The following is a 22,287-nucleotide window of genomic DNA, read 5'->3' as shown; positions in this document are numbered from 1 at the left end:
GCACCTTCATTGTGAAGCTCAAATACTGCCAGCAGGAAAACACAATGAAACGTTAATCAAAGAATTTCTAGCTGGCTGCCATCAACAAGAACGATGTGACCACCACACAACCAAACCACACCCGATATTGAAACTTATAAAACCAAAACTTGCCGAAACACTATGACAACATCAAAAATGTGTTGATGAAAATGATCGCCTAACACCAGAACAATACAAGGTCGCTCTTAAAACAATTCATTCAAATGTGGTGAAAAACTACGTTACCAAACATCCCTCTAAACTTATGTGCTCTCAAACTCCAGAAATTGCTTCGGACGAAAACAGCCTTTCCAAAAGTAAACGACGTACTCTTGCTCAACTCAGCTGTGAATATAGCACAGCTATTGCTCAACTCAGCTGTGATTATAGCACGCAATTAAATAGCTATCTGTCGAGATTAAACAAAAAACATCAAAACAACTGCCCAAACTGTAACGCTAGTCCGCATGACATAAACCACCCTTTTAACTGTCCATTGAAGTCAACATCTCTTAAGCTTGACAACCCCGTTGCAGTCGGAAAATGGCTTAACGTACCAACATAGCGGGTACATTAGGAGGTTTTCTCGGTTCTCCGCACTAAATAAAAACTGCCAGCTGAAAGCGGGCACGGGAGTTTTGCTCGGTTCTCCTTATCAAAAACTGCTCCCTAGAACAATGTTTACTCAGTACTGTGAGAATGGGGCCTTCCGGCTCTTAGCGAACCCTGGGAAAGCCACAGTTACTGTTTTATGGACGAGACGAAACAATCAATCAACCTCCACAATTTTCGATTGTGGAGTACTCAAAATAAACCGCAGTAAAGAAGCGAATTGAACGACCATTTTTGCAGCTACAAACAACAAAAACGTATACCATAAGCATTAACCTTGTCAAGGCGCATAAAAACAGCAAAATTAGCAATGGTAAACTTAAAATTTGCCTGCTAAATTTAAATTCGAACTAGTGTTGAAAATATGCCAGTGGGTTAAAATTTCAGACAGGGCTAATGAAATGAAACTGATTGTGTTAAACAAGCTGTTAACCGGAAAAATTCTTTGTTCCGATTTGCTGAAATTAACTGAATATTCTTTCTCAGTATTTTTTCAAAATCAGACTAGCGTGTAACGCACCACCGGTGATTCGAACTTTTGACAACTCAAGAAAAACTGCATATAGTGGAAACCAGATCAGCAGCCTTTTAGTGTACTCTGACAGCACCCAATTATATGGTTGGAAATTTGAAACTTTTAAGAAAAAAAATTCGTTAATTTTTCTGAAATTTATTCGAAAAATTACAAAAAAAAAGTCATATCTCGATAACTACAAGAAGTGGAGCAGTCACATTTGTAGGCGGCAAGATTCGCAACCCCTAAGAGTACCCTCAAATCAACACTACATGGTAAGGCTTTTCAAATTTTGAAAACAAAACAATTTAAATTTTTTTGAAAAAATCACAAAAAACGTCATATCTCGACAACTACGAAAATTTGAGCAGTCATAACTGGAGGCGAGGTTCGCAACCCCTGAAAGTACTCTGATAGCCCCCAATTACAGGGTTGGGAATTTCAAATTTGGAAAAAAAATTATCTGAAATTTTTTGAAAAATCGCAAAAAACGTCATAACCTGAAAACTACAGGGATTTGAGCATTCAAATTAGAAGGCAAGATTCGCAACTCCTGGGTGTACCTTGACAACACCGAACTACAGGGTAAAGACTTAGAAACTTGACAAAATAATAACTTAGGTTTTTTAAAAACTTTTTGAAAAAATCACGAAAACGTCATATCTCGAAAACAACAAGGATTTGAGCAGTCAAAATTGGAAGCAAGATTCGCAACTCCTGAGAGTACCCTGACAGTACACAACTACAGGGTAAAGGATTTCAAATTTTGAAAACAAAAATTAATTCTTTTTTTTTAAATTTGTTTTCAAAAAATCACAAAAAACGCGTCATATCTCGAAAACTAGAAAGATTTGAGCAGTCGTAATTGGAGGCGAGGTTCGCAACCCCTGAGAGTACTCTGATAACCCCCAAAAACAGGGTTAAAAATTCAAACTTTTAAGAAGAAAAATTCAGTTTTCTGAAAATTTTTTGAAAAATCACAAAAAACGTCAATCTCGAAAACTACAAGGATTTGAGCAGTCACATTTGGACGAAAGATTCGCAACTCATGAGAGTACCCTGAAAGCACCCAACTAAAGGGTAAGGCATTTCAAATTTTGAAAACAAAAATTACAAAAAATTTTTTGAAAATTTAAGTTTTAATTTAAAAACAAAAAGATATTGAAAAAAAAAAATAGAAAAAAGATCGAAAAGAAGGATTGATAAAGAAATCAAAAAAGGATTGAATAAATTTAAGAAAAAAGAGAATCGAAAAAAAAACATAAAAAAAAAACAGAAAAAAAGATCGAAAAGAAGGATAGAAAAAGACTGAAAAAGAAGGATCGAAAAAAAAGATAGAAAATTAAAAAAAGAAAGATAGAAAAGATTTTAAAAAAGATTGAAAAAAAGATCGAAAAAGAAGGATCGAAAAAAATAGGAAAAAAGAGAAAAAAGATTGCAAAAGAAAGATCGAAAAAGAAGGATCGAAAAAGAAGGATCGAAAAAAGATAGAAAAAAATTCAAAAAGAAAGATAGAAAAATAGATCGAATAAGAAGGATAAAAAAAATTAGAAAAAAAGATAAAGAAGGATCAGAAGAAAGACAGGAAAAAAAATAAAATCCAGATAAAGAGAAAGAATTGGCGACAACCGTTTGACAGCGGTATTATTTTGAAATGAATAGTCGAGACCAAATTGAAAGTTATAAAATTAGGAGACGGGTAGACAGTCAATAAAATTAAATGAAAAAGCAGGTATACAGACAGACAGACTTAATTTGGCCTCGAAAAAATACTGAAAAATTATTGACCTTGCGGAAAATTAATTGAAAAATTTTCTTAAGCATTGCAATATATGATATAGCTTGAACATGAAAAAATTCTTTCGTTAAACATGGAAAACTATTATGCTTAAACATGGGAGATAGCTGTCACTCGCATTTAAATATAGTATAGATAAAACATTTTCATGGGAAATTTGAGCATAAGTTGTGAAAGTAACTGAACATTAAAACAAAAAAATGGTTTATTTAAAACTTTTTGATAAAACGGAATGATTAAGGAAATCTGCGACGAAGAAGATCATTCTAAAACTTTGAGAAAACTGAGAGTTCATTTCTCAAAGCAATAGCAAATAACTCCACAAAAAAACTATATAGAAAAAAATGTCAGGTCAATAAGTCCACAGTGTAAGACGACACCCAGTAAGCCAAAATTCCACAATAAAAAAGTTTAGCGTACACAGCAAAAAAAAATTATGTACTGCCTATATAGCATACCCGAGTGAATGACATTAAACATAATTTGTTCTAAGTTTCATTCTGTGAGCAGTGTTGTAAACGGCAAAAAGTCTACTACCTGGTTGTAACACACTTGCTAAATGCAAGGATAGTAGGAGAGCGCAATTTGCCTACCGTTCAGCCGATGAACTTGAAAAAAAAAAAATAAAAAAATTCAAGGTCAAATCGCCAAAGTAAATGCAGGCTGATAAGTTCTTAAAAAACGAAACAATTCCTAGATACGTAACAGCAAACTTTGTTCAAAAACAGTTCAAAGAGAAAAAATCGAAACAGCTGTTTTTAAAACTTTGTTTCAGCTAACGAATTTATGAAAAAGGTAGAGCCAACAAGAAGATCGAAAAATGCTAACTCAAAGTCACGTAAGCCAAAAAATTAACTGATTTTGCTATATTTTGTTATGACAAATAAAAACATCATAACCCTGTAGTTTTTGAAATTAAAATAAAATTAATATTCGACATTCTCTGAAAAACAAATTAGTTTGAAATAAAATGGTTCATTCGGGTAATTTTATTCTGCAAATCAAATCAAGTTTTGAAAAGCTGAGGCGCATTTTCCGTGGTCAATTCTACTTGAGCATTTCCATCGCTCTAAACTGATTTCACACTTGACACTGAGGCGAAGCGGAGCTTTGCACCACATCCGATACAACACAAACGTAGGAACAAGTTGAAAAAAAAAACGTTCAAAAAACTAGGTTAACCAAACTTCTCGTATGTCTCGGTAAAAGGTAGCTACAAAAGTGTTTGCTATGTTTGAATTTGTTACGCTGATGCAAGATCAATATCGTAAGTTCGAAAATTGGACTTAGCCCAAAACCTTAGTTGTTTCTCTACTAAAACAAGTGAGAGGAGTGAAAAAGTAGGGATATTGGAATTTTCTTAAACACATGTTTCTTCCAAAAAATTAGGGATTCCCGCTTCTACAGAAAATATTCTCGCAATCAATTTTTTAGATTGAATTTTCAGGAATCCAATATTGTTTTTCTGCAAAAAGTAGGCCGTGGCCGCTTAAGCAAAAAATTGGCCCAAAATCGGGTTTCTCGACTGAATGCTTAACCTGAGAATTGACGAGGTAATTTTCATGAAAAGCCAAAAAGCTTCGAAAAACCGGTCAAAAATAAATCATAGACATTTCCGGAAAATCATTATATCTTGCATAAAAAAGTGAACCAATTTTGAAGAAGAGATACACATCCCGTTATTTCGATGGAGACCAAAGTCTAAGCTTTGGGAAAGTAGATTTTAAGAAAAATTCTCGAAAAAATGGGTCAAATCGCCCCACAGATTTTTAGAAGGCCGAGGCTGTAGAGTGGGGCAACGTAAAAACAGACCAGGGGATTATTCAAGCACACAGGGGAATAGGCGCTTTTTGATTTAATTAATATTCTTTTTTAAAATTGGTGGAGTAGTTTGTGAGAAAATCCAAAAACTTTGCAGGTGAATAAATTTTCCAAAGCGTCTCAAATAAAGAACAAAAAAAACATTCAATTTTAATCAGTCCCATACATTTATTAAAAACTATAAGCAATACATAAGAACTTTAATTTAGCAACGGATTAAAACTTACGAAGCGGAAACAAAGTCGACAATCTTTGAGCAGACACCAGATGAGCCAAAAAAATTAACTCTACGTAAAACTTAAAAAGCTTCCAGCCCCCCTTAAAACACAATGAACAACACTTGTAAATACCATCATACTTGCATACAGCACAAAAAAATCTGTTATGTCGCACAAAAGCCTACAAGACTTGAGCAGAAATACGAAAGTCCGACAATTCATTTTTAAGCGGAAAAAGTTTTCCATTTTATAATACTGAAATAACAAGGTCCTGCCGGGATTCGAACTCCAGACCATACAATGCAAAAGCAATCCCGATATCTCCAGGCCAAATTGGAAGAAACCTTCAAGTTGTTAACGCTCACTAACAATGCAAGTTCAATTTCTAGTAAGAAAAGTGGTTTACGGGAAAAAGTCAGGTTCCCGATTACAAGACATTTGCTCTCGCAAGTGTAATTATCGTTTGGAAGACTAAAAAAGCCAAAACATGGTTGGAAAAAAATAGGCAAACCAAAAAAATAATTTGAAGATTCTAAAATATTGTTCAAGTTTCGAAGAAAAAAATAAATGTTAAAGCTCTGAATTTCACGAACTGTTTGAATGGCATTTTACTCTTAAAGTTATCTCAAAAAGAGAAATTGGATCAGTACAATGGAAAATCTTCATGCCCGAAAAACACTTGATACTACGCAAACATGCCGGTACAGAACTAGGCACAAAAAGCTCAAGCTACAATGCCAAAAAATAGCTATTTGCCAAAGAAAAAAAAACATTTCAGATCCTGGCAATTAAGCGTTAAAAATCTCAACCTTTGAGTAATAAATTGAAATTTTCTAAATCACAAACACGTTTTTTGAAAGGAGGCTAAATAAAAATCAAACACGGAATGCGTCCGTGTTTCAAAAGCTGAAAGAAGACCCAATTGCATAACTGCAACTATTACCCCAACTGCAGCTTAAAGACTAGTTTTACAGTAATTAGTTAAATTATCCGGACAAAACGAATAAAAATTGAATTTTAAAACCCTTCTCAAATTGTGTTAATTTCGGAAAAAGATGATGTCCATTCTTGCTCAAAATTCTAACACAATTAATATGGTGCAATTTCTTTTGCTGAATTCGGGCCAAAAATTATCCACCAGAAAGATCATAAGATCATTTTTGGTTTTTTAGTCAATCAAAAATTACTCCAAAGCAACTTGTTCAATTACTGACAAGACTATATCACTATCTGTAGTTATTAGAGACTTTTATGCACATTTTCAGACTTTTTCCTGACAAAAAAAAACAAAAAAAATCAGCAAGACCTATACAAGAGGCTTCACTACGTTCATTACGCTTAATAAAACTATCCAATGATTCAGCAATTGTCTTATATAATTTCCGTATGTTCAAATTTGATAATGCTGGCTAGTGGCAAGCGTGTTTTAGCCTACATAAAGCTGGAAAAGTCAACCAACTAAGCGAAACTGGAAAACAGATCGTTTTTCGAACACTTTTCAAATTCAAGGATATTTTATGCTTCTTATTTGTTTCATAAAAACCAACCGAATAAGAAAAAATTGGCTAAACGGGTAATTTTATGTTTCAGTGGGACATCTTTAAACTGAAGTGCACTTTAGAAAATACAGCCATTCACGTTTTTGCGCCCATTTGAACTTACACATTCGGACGTAAATTGCCTTCCTTTTAGGAAATGAATTTGAATTGAAATTAAAAAAGAAAAGTCAAATTGCTACAAAATCAAACTAGAAAAACTTTCAAACTCTCTTGAAAAAAAACAAGACCTAATTAAGTGCCTTCTTTTCGTTCATTAACACTTCCATGAACATTTGCTACAGAGAAACCTTTCTCACTTAGCCCACCTAAAAATGTCCCATTGACACTAGATCTATCGACATTTGTCAGAGTTGGGCCACTACAAGGGTCACAGAAACCTCCAATGAAGAAAAACAATTTGAAAATTGATCATTTTTTTTACTTTATATGTGAAATTTTTCTATCGGTATTTTTTTCATGTCTAGGAGAGAAGACTGCTGAAATATAGAACACATGGCAAAATGGTCCATTTAGCCGATTTGTAACAATCCCAAAAAACGCTAGAGAAAAAATTGCACTCAAAAAAAATGTCAACACTGCCAAGTTGAACTCTAACAAATGATCAAATGGCACAGACAATTTCAAAAAATTGGGTTTTACATTTTGAAGGTCAATGGTCTTTTGAATTTGGTTCAATTAGCTAACGACCGGGAAAGAGTCTCAGGGGCCGATCATTCTTTGCTATTGCAATAATTACAAAAAACAATAATTACAAATTCCATTACTTATTATCTTAAATTAAACTCATTGATACACTATAGAAAAGTATAAAAGTACGTTTCAAGTATAAAATAAGGCGTTACTTTCATGAAAAGTGAACATTTAATTTCATTGCTTCTTTTTCGCGTTCTCTTCTTTTTCTGTGTTATATACTTCTACTTCAGCTGTGCGTATCTGGTTACTGTCCAAGCACTGGCGAAAATGACACATTGGAGTAAGCATGAGAAGCATGCAAAATACATGATATACATGGGTCCGAGTGCGGATTCGAACAGGTAGCCAGAGAGAATAGGGGTCAGGGCACCGCCCACTCCACAGCCGGCGAAAAAAGAGGAAGACATTTTGCCAGTGATGTCCATCTTCTAAACATGGCAAACGAACAAATGACAAAAAATCTTCTTTAGGAGAAAAAAGACTAACTTAGACAATGTTTCAAACTTAGTTTTAAAAATTGATACAAAACGTGTTATTCTCTAAATTAGTTTCTTCAGTTTAAATTCGAAAGTCTAATGAAAATATATAAAGACATGAGGCTGCTTAGATCAATCCAATTAAAGTGTGGAGGCATTGCGATACACCGACTCAAACCAATTTGGACATACCCATGCCTTCATTTCGTATTTACTTATGATAAGCGCCAAATTGAACCAGAATATCAATAAACGCTCCATTGCAGATCTCAAATTAATTTCAGCAAGTCTGTAGCACAAAGATCAATTTCGAATAGTTTATGAGGCGCAGATGGACAACGTGAATAGAACCATCACAACAATGACTGCAAAATCATAACCATTTAGTTTGACGATCATATTCTTTCCTATTGGGGCGAAGCGATAAGCATATTTGCATGTGATATTAATTACTTTGATCAGATGTTCAATCAAATAATTTTAAAAATTGTTAGTTTAGCATAGAAGTGAATCTGCGCTTCGCAAACAAGCGAGAAAACAGAAAAAAGTAGCTCTGAAAATCTTTAAGGAAAAAAGGGGTTATTAAGCCTTTAAAGGAAAAAAATTTCTATATTCCGGAATCAAAACTTCAACCAGCATATTATGAATCTCACATCCTCGCAAATTAACATGACCTTAGCCAATTTTTTAGGTCAATGTTTTTTCGAGTTCTTCAAACCCCTTTTTATTAAAAAAAAAGGCATTTTATCAATGGATGCATTTTAAGTGAAACCTTCAGGGTTCGCCAAAAAAACCTCAGACAAACTTGATGGATTCGTAAAACTCACACGAATTTTACTTCTGAAAAAATCTTTGTTTGATTAATTTAGATGTTTGATCGTAATAATTGAGAAAGATGAGACAGAGCACTTGAAACAAAATATTCATTGATTCCAACATGATTTACGCAAAATCGATGAATAAAAAAATCTTTTTCGCCCTGAAGCGACACAAAATAAAGCATCTAATTCAATAAAACATAAGCCAAAACTATTTAGGCCAAATAGAGCGTTTAAGCAAAAAAAAATTAAAACAAAGGAAAATATACAACGTCAGAGATATTAACTTGAATAACAGGAGCAAATCAAGAACCCTTGCATCTACGATAAAAACTGCAGACAGCACCAGAAAATGACCCAATTTCTCAAACACTAGCTTGAACACGACAAAAAGCAGCTCTAGAAAGTGCAATAAGAAAAAATAGATATAAACCTCGAAGAATCAAAAAATTCGGCTAGGTCTAGGATTTGATCTGCGATCTACAGCAATCAAAAGATTTTGTGTCTCACGCACAAACCACTCAGCCACGCACACTTAACCACCGTCAAACACTAGTTATTAATAAAGCAGCTACATATGCTAATAAATTGCCAATGCAAATAGACGCAATTTTTTGAAATTCTTAATTTATACAAAATGGGACTTTATGCTTTCTGATTTGTTACATGTAAAGGCCTTCAGTTTGTTATATTCCAAAGGCATTTACATGTAACAAATCAGAAAGCATAAAGCCACATCATGTATAAATTAAGAATTTCAAAAAATTGCGAGATCTATTGAGTTAGAAAACTTCGAGTTGAAATCGAGTTTTATGATTGTTTTGTTGTTTGAAACTAGTAACTTTTTTCGGTTCAGTTAATGAATCAAAAACACACCAACTGTGTAAACTTATTACTAGTCGATCGAATGTCAAAGCACACGCTATCAAAAAGCTGCAAAAAAAGCCCCAAAGGTGGCACCAATATTTGCGACTTAGGTAAGAAAAAAGAAGGTTCTTAATAACATACTAAACTGGTGCTAGTGTAAATAAGCCGAGAAAACACAAGCAGACGAACGAAAATCCGACAATTCAATTTCTCCCGCAAAAAGTTTTATTTCATAAATAATAAAAAAAAAACAAGGTCCGGCTGGGACTCGAGCCCCAAGCATTAGGGTACAAATGTATCCCGTTACCTCTGGGCTAGTGGGAGAGAATCGCATTTGCTCGGATTCACGTATACAGCAACTTCACAAATTCTCACAGATTTGTAAGAAAAGGTGTTAACGGGGGAAAGAAGTCTAGTTTCCGACTACAAAACACTTGCTCTTGCAAGTGTAATAAACTAAAAGCAACCACACTAACTTTGCAAGTAATAAATGAGAATGTATCAAAACAAATTGCGTATGATTATGCATTTCAAAAATCTCGATGTGTATCGAGTAGAAAAGTTTTTGAAATGGGATTTCAATTAACCTGTTTTACGAACAAACAAAACTTTCGGTTCAATTGATAAAATCAATAGTAAAAACGAATTGACGGACTGCATAAGTAAAGTTACCTTAGCACACCAATTGACACATCCCCCGAACTCAGAAGCAATGAAGAATCCGACCACAAATGTGCCCAGGTATAGTCCCATTGCTGAGAACTCACTCACTAGGGCTAAGAAGATAGACGCCAACAGACAAGTAGCCAGACTCACCATCACCATGCGACTTGGCTCCACGAATTTAGCTGAAACATTACTCATCGTCATTTATCTATGAAGGGAAGGAACAACACACGAGTTGTTTATATTTTCACCATGAGCTGCTTTTGATTCCTTCAAGTACAAATACAAACATTTTATTCAACTTTCTATAAAACAGTCAAAATAATTCAATGGTCTACTTTTGCGGTTATAATGAAAAATCAACAAAAGCTAGAAAAACAATACTCAATTCATTATATAGATTAATTTGCAAACCAAAAAGATCTTTTGCCCTTCAATTGCCAAATCTGAGCCTTCAATAACTAATCTGAGCCTGAACAATTATCAAGATTTCTCCCTAAGAAAAAACAAGAACTGAAAAACCACACGACCTTCACTTGGCTCATTGACACATGAGAATTTTCGCCGAAACCAGAAAACTACAGACAGAATGGACCAACATACAATCAATTCAGAATTACCTGCTAAGAAAGTGTCTTAAAATCATTTACGCTCAGATTAACTATTGTTGGACTCACCGATGCGGATTTGCATGCATTTTTGTTCAGTTCTTTGTATAATGGTGAAAAAATTCTATAGTAACACGCTAAAAAAATTGGTGATCTAAGGCTACAGTTGAACTATAGCAAGGCTAAGAGTTTCTGCTTGATTTAAAAAAAAACTACTAATTTCTCTGAGGCAATGCATTTACGCACCAATAATGATGCTCAGTATTCTTCCTGACATGAATCCCCCAGTATAAGCAGTGTCTGTGATAACTGCTGATGATGGATCCAACTTTAATGGTCCACAGAGTCCGAATGAGTAGCTCATGGACTGGAAGATGCGCTCGATGCCACACGTGTTGACGTAGTACATGAATATCAAGCAGATGAAGAGCACTTGAGCTTTCACATTCACTTTGCCTCCTAAACAAGATGATGCTATGAAGAGATAACTCAAGTACAGACAAATATTTAGCTACAATTTTTCGTATCTACAACAAACCTAAAAAAGCGTCTCATCAAAAAGCGTCTCTCAAAAGCTTCAAAAAACCCAAGCCGGAGTTTTCAAGGCCAACTTGTTTCAAACAAATCATCTTTTGGCATCGTGATTCATAACTAAAGGACTAGGACTCAAAAACAGATTTGATGAATCAAAAATAAAAAACGATATTTACTTTTTCATTTACTGATATCATTCCAAGTTAAGTGTACTTAAAAAAATAACAACTCGAATTAAAATAACAGCTCAAACGTGATCAAACTACGAGACGCTCACCTGTACTGTGATGCGATGTTTCCACCTCGACGCCTTTCTTCCTCTTCTCCGCCATTTCAACTGACTGCTCCTTCAGCTCATCTTTCTCCTCGTAGACTGGTATTTTGAAGGGCAGGATTATAAGGAAGGCTAGCATTATGGAAGCGAGCATGGAGAATGAGCCCACTATGACGAATGGCCAGTGAATCATACTCGCATCTGCCTCTTTTGGCTGTTCAGAATCACCCGACTGTGAAAAAACTGGAATAGAAAAAACGTCTTTGAGAACAGACAGGGCTTCCAAAACACTAAAACGGCATTTCTGTGTTAAAAAAATTCAGATTAATCCAACATTTTGAATCTCCTAGTTATAATTGAAACGCCTCAGAAGAAAGACTATTTATGGATAAGAGAAAAATGTTTATGATTAATTAGCACACAGGGTTGGCAAATTGTATGTTAGTTTCGAAAATAACAATCTAACAGTAAATAGTTTAAAAAAACTATGTTATTTATATTAAAGAATTCAACACATTAGAAACCATTGTTTCTTGAAAAAAAAAAAAACAGTTTTCCAACTTTCTCGACGCCAAGTTGGGCTCTGAGCTTCCCATATGTGTTCCAAAAATAAACCAAAAAACCCGAACTGAAAAATTCTGCACTCGTAAAAATTCATATACCCCCTCCGCATAAAAATAGTTGTATGCGGAGTGCTTTCCAAAGAAATACCCACATTTCTAAGAAACCGCTAACATCACTGTTAGAAATTATAACACAGAGGCGAAGCTGTGCTTCGCAACCACTAGCGAGAACACGACAAAAAAGCAGCTCTGGAGCTTTAAAAAGTGCAATAAAAAAGTAAAAATAAGCTTCGAGTTAATAAAAATTCGGCGGCGACTCGGACTCGAACCTACGATCTTGAAATTATGAGTCTCACGAACTATCCACTCAGCCATGGACGCTTAATCCATCAAAATACTAGCCACAAATAAAGCCGAGAACAGATGTTATGAAATTTCCAATGCTACAGATCGTGATAATAGCAAAAAGTCATACAATGGAACACTTTTAATGAACACTTACATTTGCGAGTTAGGTTAGAAAAATAAGAAGGTTCGCACTAAAACACTAGCTACTCGCTAGCGTAAATAACATTGTAAGCTAAATTGAATGTTAAATAACTTCTCAACCTTGCGAGCAACCGAAGTTATTGCAGCATACCTGTAATATTTGTTTTCAACAGCGAGTCTTCACTCTCTCCTTGTGTACTGCCTGGACACACGGCCCCTCTGACTTCTGGGAGGAATGGCTTCACCAGCAGAGTGGCAACTAGGAAGCCCACTCCTATGAATGCGTGCAAGGCCATGATGAAGGGTCTGGCTTTGAAGGAGCCTAGCATGTACACCAGAAGACTGGTGTCCGCTGTGATCTGCGCAGCTACAATATTCCAGTATTACAAAATTATCGCTGGTAAAGGACATTTTTTGAAAAAAAAAATCTAAATAGATCATAGCTAAGAGTCTGAGATCATAGCTAACGATTATGGCTTATAAAACACAGTTTCAATCGCAAGACAAAGTTAAACGGAGGATTTGACAGTCTTAACACGTGTAACAGGTCATAGTATTTGTTACAATTTTCCATTTTTCAAATCAAAAGCACCTTGTTCAATTCTTTTTTTAGCTAAATCAATGCCTAGATCAGACACTCCAGAGATTTTAACTGCATGAAAAATTCATTCATTCTAGGATCAAGCACAGTCTAACAATCTTTGTATGCGTCATAATGTGCATATATTCTAGAAAACTTCCAAGTTGACGGAAATTAGTGATCTCACCTAGCACGAAGAATTGCAAGGTTCTGACAGCGAACAGAAGCATGGCATTGGTGATGAAGGGCAGGAGGATCATACAAAACCCACTGATGAGACCTGAGAGTACCATCACAGATACTTTCTGCCATGACTTCTTCAGCCACGTCTTAATCACTGCACTGACTAAAAAAAAGATGAGGACTCTTTTTCTGTTTCTCTTCCCATGTGAAAATTTACAATTATAATTTTTGTTCACACAGTCGGGTAGCATAGACTTCTACTATTTGCACTAACAAGATAGCTGGTTACTGTGCAAGTAGCACAGAACGTTCCGACCATAGTCTTTAAAAAATGTTTTTTTTTCTTCAAATTAGTGTAGTTATTTCTTCGTGGTGTGACAAAAGGATCTAACGTTTAACTTTAATTGGGGCATATTCGACAAACATAGTAATATAAGCAAACAGGACAACAGTCTTTGAAGAAAAATGACTAAAAAACAACAAAATGACTAAAAACAAAAAAAGAAAAACAAAAATTTGCAGAAATTTTTTAACTTTTGATTATCAAAATGGCATTAAAAATCTCCAACAACTAATTTTACTCAATAAAATTAAGCATAAATAAGCTATTGTAAACGGCCTAAATGAAGCATAAATAAAAGCCTGCTCGCTTCTAGACGAAAAAATAAAAACTTCAAACCGGTTTTTCTCAACACTGGGTATACAAAGTTCCTCCACCATTTTTCAAATGGTCGGAACAATAAACCCAATTCAAACTAAATTTTTCCTCAAGAACAACTTGGTGAAACTAATAGCTTGACATGAATGTGAGTTTTATGCCAGGTGGACGCGAAAACAAAAATAGTAATGAAGATAATGACCTGAAAAACCCCAGACCGACAAAACTTTGTACCATAAAAACACGTTGAACAAAGTGCAGTGATACGCCATAAATTTTTACTGTCAAGAAAAAAACAATCGGATTTATTGTTGCTTTTTTACTAATGTTATCCAACATATAGCCCATCTTTTTCCTTTTCGACTAATCTGTTTAACCCAACAGATGGCCCATAAAAAAAGTGTCCAGCAATTCAAGAAAACGGCAAAAAAAAAATTCACATATCCAATTTCGAAGAAAACTTTTTTAATTGACGTTTTAAAATAAAATTAACCCATTAGAGATATTATATCAATGAAAGATTGTTATTATACTACTCTGCAAAACCTAAAAAACAGAATCCTTTCGAAAATAAAGTAATTCAAGTTTTTTTTCGTTCCGTTTGATATTGAAAAAAAAAATTTGCCTCAATTTAGCAAAAACAATTGGAGAGAAATTAAAAAGAATTTAAGTCAAATCGCAAAAAAATCAAATTTCAGGATTTAAGTCTTTAAGTCAAATCGCGAAAAAAAAATCAAATTTCAGGATTTAAGTCAAGAATTTAAGTCAAATCGCGAAAAAATCAAATTTGGGAGAATTTTTCCTGAAAAAAATTACACGACTGAAAATGCTTTTAATTCGCTCATTGCCACTTGATAACCACAAAAAAGGTTCTTTATTAAATAGTTTCATTTTTTCATAACATAGCCAACTAACAATTGGAAAAGAGTTATGAATGCAAAGAAACTAAAAAAAAAACTGACTTGTTTTTTCAAGAGCTTTCAACTTTGAATTTCGAAGAAAAAAAATAGATGGCCTTAAAGCTCTTGGAATATGTAGAATAACTTATGATGGACACTTTTTTGTTAAAATTAACCCAATTTGAGAAAACTGGATCAATACGTAAAAATTTTATTCCGCTAGAGAATTTGATAACTAGAGAATTTCCATTTTCGAAATCAGAAGTGGATCACGTTTTTCGTGATCTTTACACTTTTGCTTTTCGAGTTAACCTTCCTTTTAACAATGGAAATGTACTGAACATAAAAAAAAACCATAAGTCAAACGGCGAAAAATCAAAACGAGCGTGCACAATCTTTAGGACTTTTTCCTGTAACAAAAAACCAAAAAAAAATCAGCAAGACCTATATAAGAGTACTCACCACGTTCATCACTCTTAACAACTGTCATATATTTCTATGCTACTAGTTCAGAAACTGCTTTTCTATTTATTTTCGTGCTTGTTTTTTATTACTTTCAACAGATGACTGCCCTGGTAAAAAAAAAGAGCATAGCCAGCAGACAGTTGAAAAGAGTTTTGAAAGTGGGGAAAATATATGGCCTTAAAGCTCTTTGAATTTCAAGAGCAATTTATGAGTGGCACTTTTTTGCTAAAATTGTCTCAAATTGAGAAAACGAGTGCAAGGGAAAATGTTTATTCCGCTGAGAAACCAAAAAACTAAAATCCTAGGTTAAATCATTCTGTAGTTGTGATTGTAGGACAATATCAAAATGTCCGATAATTCCGATGGACAAATCGAAACAAAAAACAGCAAAAAATAAGCTCTAAAAAAGTTTTTTTCTGGAGGTACACAGAAATTTTTCGAAGTTCAAAGGGAAGTTCAGATATAAAACTAACTATAATTTTTGAAATTATGAAAACAATGAGGTGTTTCAGAAATTCGCAGAAATTTATTTTGAAAAGGGGAATAATAGCCAGAACAAAACGCCGAGAAAAACAACTTTAGAATTACAAGGAATAAATCTATCGCCTTAGAGCTTTTTGAATTTCAAGATCAATTAATGGTTGACACGTTTTTGATAGAAGTAACCCAGTTTGAGAAAATTGGATCAATATGTAAATTTTTTTTATTTCGCTGGAAATCTTAAAATTAAAATCCATTTTCGAAACTAGAAGTCGACAAGAAGTTTCCTGAAAAAAAATCACCAAGACCTATAAACGAGTATTCACTGCGTTCATGACTCTTGATAGCAGATGATAGCGGCAAAAAAAATTGAGAGTAATTGAATTAAACACTGAACAACAGCTGATCAGAAAAAAGATATAAATTAACACAGAGGCGAAGCGGAAAATTGCAGCACTTCCAATGCAGAAAAAACATAGCGCTAAAAATAGTGAATGAAAAACAAACAAAAGCAAAAAAAATGAATAAATATGTTGGATAAAATAACTTGACAAAAGTTGCAAAATTACAGCTACAAAAAACTTCATATTTCTATCAGATGAATTTCATAAACAGCCCTTAAAAATGGAAACCATTCACCGGGCGGCAACAAAGGCGGCAAACTTTGTGTCGAAACCTGTTGAGGCAAAAACAAAATTGTTGTTATAAATAAATTCATTAAATTTAGGACCCATCCAAACTGAAACAAATGGTGGCAAACGGATATATTCTGCCCTCAAAACTACGCAAAAAAAGTTGAAGAAGTCGACAAAACATGAACGGAAACTGCTATATTAATTAAAACGAAAAAAAACTCAAAATCAGACATGGTATATTTACAAATTTGTGAAGTTTCACTTATCGTAAAAACTCTTCAAATTGGAACAATACCAATGCTTTAGAAAATAAACCAACGAAAACCCTACCAAATCAAAAAAATGGCGTTAAAAAAATGGAAATTGAACCGAGAGAAACTAGGACAAAAACCAGGAACCCGAAAAAACAATTGAGACAGTTTTTTGAGAAGATTATAACCTGAAACGGGCTTCAAGTAATTACTAGCTAAATGATAGTTTTTATTTCAATTTTTAGGAAACTGCGCATGTCAGATGAGAGATACTCAGAAGTGAAGATTCTCTAGAAGTGAAGATCCTGTGGACAAGTTGTTTACGAGGAAAAAAAGTCTAGTACCCGATTGAAATACCCTTGCTAGAGTAAACAGAACAAACTGTAAATAAAACTTCAACAACTAAAATTTTCCGAAGTGTTGAATCTGGCCCCAGAGAAACGTTGCAACAAGAAGTAAAAATTCGAATACAAACTTAGGGAATACAAACCACTCTGCAGAAAAAAAATAACCTACAAACTGTTGCAAACAGTCAATGAAAATATGACCAAAAAGCTTTTTGAAAGAACAACTTATGATTGACTTTTTTTTTAAATTAATTTTGAGAAAACTGCTTCATAATGTAAAGTTTTTATTCCGCTGCGAAATTTGAAAATTAAAATCCACTTTCGCAATAAGAATTCGATTACGTTTTTTGTGACCTTTACACTTTCGCTGTTCGATATTGAAGTTCGCCTGCCTTTAAACAAAGACAATGAATTAAACTTTCAAAGAGAAATCAAACTACAAAAAAAATTAAGAGCGTAAACGAAACTTGTATTTTTCCTGAAAAAAAAAATAAACGAAAAATCACCAAGACCTATATAAGGGTATTCACTACGTTACGTTCATCGAATCTGCCCGGGAAGATCTTTTTTCTATGGAAAAACATTTTATATATTTTTTCAAGCTGTGAAATTGAGCTTTAAAAAATTGAGCAAACTAGCTGATAATATATTCACAGAATGTTTAAAACCGTGTAATATCTATATTTCTTGTAAATCTTTTCAGATTTTGCGCCCTAACAAATGCTCGGTTGTAAACCACACGCTAAACTCCAATTGCTGCTGTAAAATGACATAATATGAGGCTCCTAGGATCTAAGGCGATAGAAAACAGCCAAATGCCGTCAAGCTGAAAAAAATCAATCAAACTTGTAAATCGAAAACTGAATTTCATCAGAGTTGAAGAGTTGGTACATAACTTACCCATTATAACGGTAAAATTCTAGATATCACGTGGAAAAGGGAAACTAAATTTGAACTTATGCGAAATTTAGCAAGTCATAACTTCAACCACCGGGTAAATTATTACAAGGTACTTGGTTAATTGAGTACAAGTGAAAGAAGTGTAAGAGTAAGATGCAAGTTGCTTGTTGTCCAAAGTCGAACTCCAGCTTACCCGCAACCTGCGTAATAACGAGTTCTAACAACTCACATCGCTTTTAAGACTAGCCCAAAGCTATCGATCTGATAACTCTCCCCCTATTTCTGCGTCACTGAGAGGTCTGGAGAACAATTAGTCGTTACCTACTTGTGAAACTTCCAAGGACAAATCCGATGAAGCCAAAAGTCCAGACGAAATTGATCTGACTCAACTCCAAGCCCACATTTCGAGCAAGGTATAGTTGACTGGGCCCAATAACCGTGTTCATCATTCCGTGCGAAATATGCAGACACCATGCTACTGGCACGTAGAAATCTAAAATAAATGGTTCAAACATTTTCGCACCACTTGCAATACAATACAAGAAAGCCCCGTATTTGTGAAAAAAATACAATAAACTGAATCGATCAACATGAATAAAACTATTTATAAAAAAAATGAAAGAACAATTGAAAGTGCGATCAGCATCGGGAGAAGCCTTATCAAGCGGTAACAAAGCCGAAAATAGAAACTGATCAGACACCCTTTTAGACGAAAATTCAAAAAGACTGGAAAACTTATAAAAAATTTTCAATCCTCTCCCGTTAAAAACACACACACGCACACAAAAACTTTTTTCGGTCATCAAACGACGCAATATGAGGCCGCTTATTTACCGTTTAAAATTGCTCAAATTTTGAAATTTTTATATCGTGGTGCATTCTTTTATCAAAAATAGCTGGTAAAGTCTAGTTTCCAGAAACAAAAACTGAGAACAACAATTCCTATTTGCCAAAAAAGTAACGACTTATTTTATTTAATTAATTATCAAAATTTATTTCAATTATCATATAAAACGTCATCACTACAGATATTACTCTAGTTCATCCACTGGGTCAAAAGAGAACTAAATATTAACGTCATATCTATTCTAAACTTCTAAAAAATACTTACATATGTAATAACTTTCATTGATTTCCTTCATATTCTAAGAGCTTAACCAAGCGAAGTAGTTCTCAATCAAATAAAATACGAAGAGCTACGCTTGGGCGAATCTTCGAATTATACAATGTCTTTATGCTTTGTGGTAGATCCTGGTCTTATCTCAATGCCAGCTTGTGGTCTATGCGGGCCAAAGAAGAATCTAATTTCTTGTCAACACAGTAATGAGCCTAAGTAAATTTGCTCAGTGATAAAACTTGCACTGCGATAAAATAGTGATCTATTTCTCAAGAGCAATTTTCGATCAAAATAAAAAAGAAGACATCGACATCGGTTCAAAACTAATTCTATAGACAAATAATCCCTTATTAAAATTAATTTTGTTCAGCCGACCACCCAAGGAGCGCGGAGGAACAATGTTGTAGGTTGTAAATGTTTCCTCGCATTCACTATATTGTCTATTAAGATGTTGATGTTGCTTTGTCTATTTTTTTCCATCACACACCAACTCATTTGAACTGCCAGGTAAAAAGCTCATTGGGGTTCAAATATGGTATCACATTGAAGCGCTATTAGTCTTGAATAAGACTCTTAGAAAAAAATATATAAAACGTTGCCTCAGTGTTGAGAACACTGGCCTGAGCATTTTCAGTTTTCATACTAAAATAACAAAGAGCTAATAATAGAAGGCTGACCTCTCCATTTAAACATGCCTTGATTATAAATCAATTTTAACTTTAATTTCGTAATTATTTGATCTAATTTTCAGAATTTTGCACCTACTGTAGTTGCCCTTTACTTTAACTACGCAAAACTAAAGAAGTATTTGCAATAATTTGTTTGAAAAAAATGAGTTTTTTTTCTCCTTTTTTGAATTTTTAAAAAAAAAAAAAAATAGCCAACAGACAATTGGAAAAGAATCAAGGAAACTGAAAAAAACTGCCAGTTTTTAAACAGTTGCAAAGCAGAGCTTCCCGCTACTAGCGATAGAAAAATGAATGACTCTCACTACTTGCAAATGGACCAACAAATCGAGCAAAAAACTTCGATATTTTCCCAAAAATATACACAAAGGCGAAGCTGCGCTTGGAAAATACAAGCGAGGAAATGCAAAAAAAAGAGCTCCAAACAGGCAAAACAAAATCAAATAAGACAGAAAGAAAAGACTAAATATACCACTTGAGATTTTTGCCGAGATTAGGTATAACGTTCTCATATCTGCTTTAGGGTCGCTTGTAATTTTACTATTATTAGCCACCAATAAAGCAGCTACAGTTTCTATTTAATTGCCAATACTATGTAGCAAAAATTCGACCAAAAAATATTTATTTCAATGTTCCGGATAAAAATCTCTGACCTATTGATTTCAAGTCTCACGTCCTGTCATCTGCTCCACGGTTGCTTGGAAGCGAAATAATGGCCCAGCTAATGCTGAATGCGCCTTTTAAATTATTTTTTATGATTTTGTACTAATACCGAAATGCGCAATTTTAATAATTTTAAAAAAGGACTTTACACAAAACCCAGTGATTTCTCTGCGTAAGTAGGGGATTAGCCGCTTATTTGAAGAACCAAACTACTACTATCTCTTTCAAGTAATATCTTTCTTTCAGATTTGGCTGGGTAGTTTTCGAAACATTGAAAAATATTCCAAAAAATTATCAAACATTCAAAATTTGATATTTCCTAAATCCATAAAACTTTTCTCTACTAAAGCATGGGAAAAACCTTTTATGCAGGGGAAATTTTCACACCCTAAATTTTAGACTAAACCCTTGGTATCAGATGTAGCTAGTAGTTTGAGAAAAGTGATAAAATTTCGGAACAAAGAAAAACCGTAAAAACTTCAAAAAAGTCTTTATCGGCTTTTCTACGAACAAGTAAGGTGTAAGAGATTTTGCAGGCAAAATCTAAGCATCATGTCAGTTTGATAAACTATCAACCTCAAAATCGGCAGGTTAGTTTTGGGGGAAAAAGTTTTCAAAAAACCGGCAACACTTTAAAAATTGGACCTTTTCTAATGATATTCATTTTTTTACAAAACGTAAGGCATAAACTTTTGCGCAAAAAGTCACACAACTGGTTTTTTTGCTTTCGGTTGAATCCTTAATCTACAATTTCGCATGTTAGTGTTCGAAAAAAAAATTAAATTAACCAAAATGTCAAAAAATGGGTATGTTTGCGGCCCCAACTTTTTTCTACCGAATTTAGGGAAAAGCCGCTTGAGAAGGAAAAAAGTGCCAAGATTTGCTCTTCTGATTGAAACTTTCATCTCGGATTTGTGCTTTTAATATTTGAGAAAATTGAAAACAATTAGGTCAAAAACCCCCCTACTGAAACATTTAAATGCCGCAGAACGTGGGGCAAAAAAAGGGACTAGCGAAATATATAGGCAAATAGAAGAGCGGCCGATTTTTCCATTTGTACTATTTTTTTTGAAAATCAGAACAGTAGTTTTTGAACAAAATTGAAATTTGTGTAAAGTACAAAAATTTTACAGAGCGTCGCAAAAAATATATAAAATAACGAATCCCATTCATTTTCATATTACCTGTTTGTTTTTTCAAATAGAACCTAACACTAGCCAAAACTAAGGAAGCAGCATAAGCTTCTAAATTGATATAAACCAAACGTGCAAGCAAAAGAGCACTTGTCTTTGCGACTAAGGTAAAAATCTTCGTAATAAAACACTACGCTTCATTTGTGTAAAAATTTGCATAAATATCAGGACAGGAATTACAAAATTTAACCAAGAGGGGCAACGCGAACTATTTCGCTTCATGTGATAAAACCCATACAGAGCAGGACAAGCTAACCGACAAAAATAAAGATGAAAACCGTAGAAACAAAATCGAAAAAATTAATCAACCAGAAATTATCCTCAATTTGTCTTGAAAAAAAACTTTCTCCTCAAACTTCTCAAAAAAGCCTGTAAGCCGATATATTATAAGATGGAAACTTTACAGCCGAACAAAGAGCAGAAATTTTTTTTTTTTTAAATACTTCAAAACTGTCTTTTCTCCATCTTTCTTTTCGTAGGCGAAAGTAGAGATGGCCAAAATTTCAGTCATCCTTTGAGCAAAGTTTTTTCGGGAAAAATCAAATTTGAGCGTGAACAATTATTATGACTCTTCCTGAAAAAAAAACTTGAAACTACGTTCATTGACTCTTAATGGCTAAATTCTGTAATACTTGCCTAGCAAATAGCTCTCATTGTACCCACATCCCACCAAAATGGATAGGAAAGAACTATGTTAGG

The 22,287-nt window shown here is 33.9% G+C and overlaps 1 protein-coding gene across 1 annotated transcript; it reads right to left on the bottom strand.

The window, feature by feature from the left end:
- Positions 1-7,288: 7,288 nt before the first annotated feature.
- Positions 7,289-19,324, bottom strand: LOC134851780 (sodium-dependent glucose transporter 1-like). The gene is made up of 8 exons (XM_063868008.1): positions 19,041-19,324; positions 18,255-18,422; positions 13,299-13,457; positions 12,683-12,898; positions 11,483-11,722; positions 10,918-11,130; positions 10,070-10,245; positions 7,289-7,664 (listed from the first exon to the last, which is right to left on the bottom strand). Exons 1-8 carry the CDS (start codon positions 19,069-19,071, stop codon positions 7,458-7,460), a joined length of 1,410 nt encoding a protein of 469 aa, XP_063724078.1. The 5' UTR covers positions 19,072-19,324; the 3' UTR covers positions 7,289-7,457.
- Positions 19,325-22,287: the final 2,963 nt, after the last annotated feature.

This window comes from Symsagittifera roscoffensis, chromosome 7 (assembly GCF_963678635.1).
Source record: "Symsagittifera roscoffensis chromosome 7, txSymRosc1.1, whole genome shotgun sequence".
NCBI lineage: Eukaryota > Metazoa > Xenacoelomorpha > Acoela > Convolutidae > Symsagittifera > Symsagittifera roscoffensis.
The sequence above is the reverse complement of the archived record's forward strand: the minus strand, read 5'-3'. Positions and strand labels throughout refer to the sequence as shown.

Excerpts from the sequence above, each read along its gene's own strand:
- LOC134851780 (XM_063868008.1), bottom strand. The coding sequence starts at position 19,071 with ATGAAGGAAATCAATGAAAGTTATTACATAT. Across the intron at positions 13,458-18,254 it reads TGTCCTTGGAAGTTTCACAA|TCAGTGCAGTGATTAAGACG; the intron begins GTAGGTAACGAC and ends TCTTTTTTTTAG. Across the intron at positions 11,723-12,682 it reads GTTGAAAACAAATATTACAG|TTTTTTCACAGTCGGGTGAT; the intron begins GTATGCTGCAAT and ends TTTCTATTCCAG.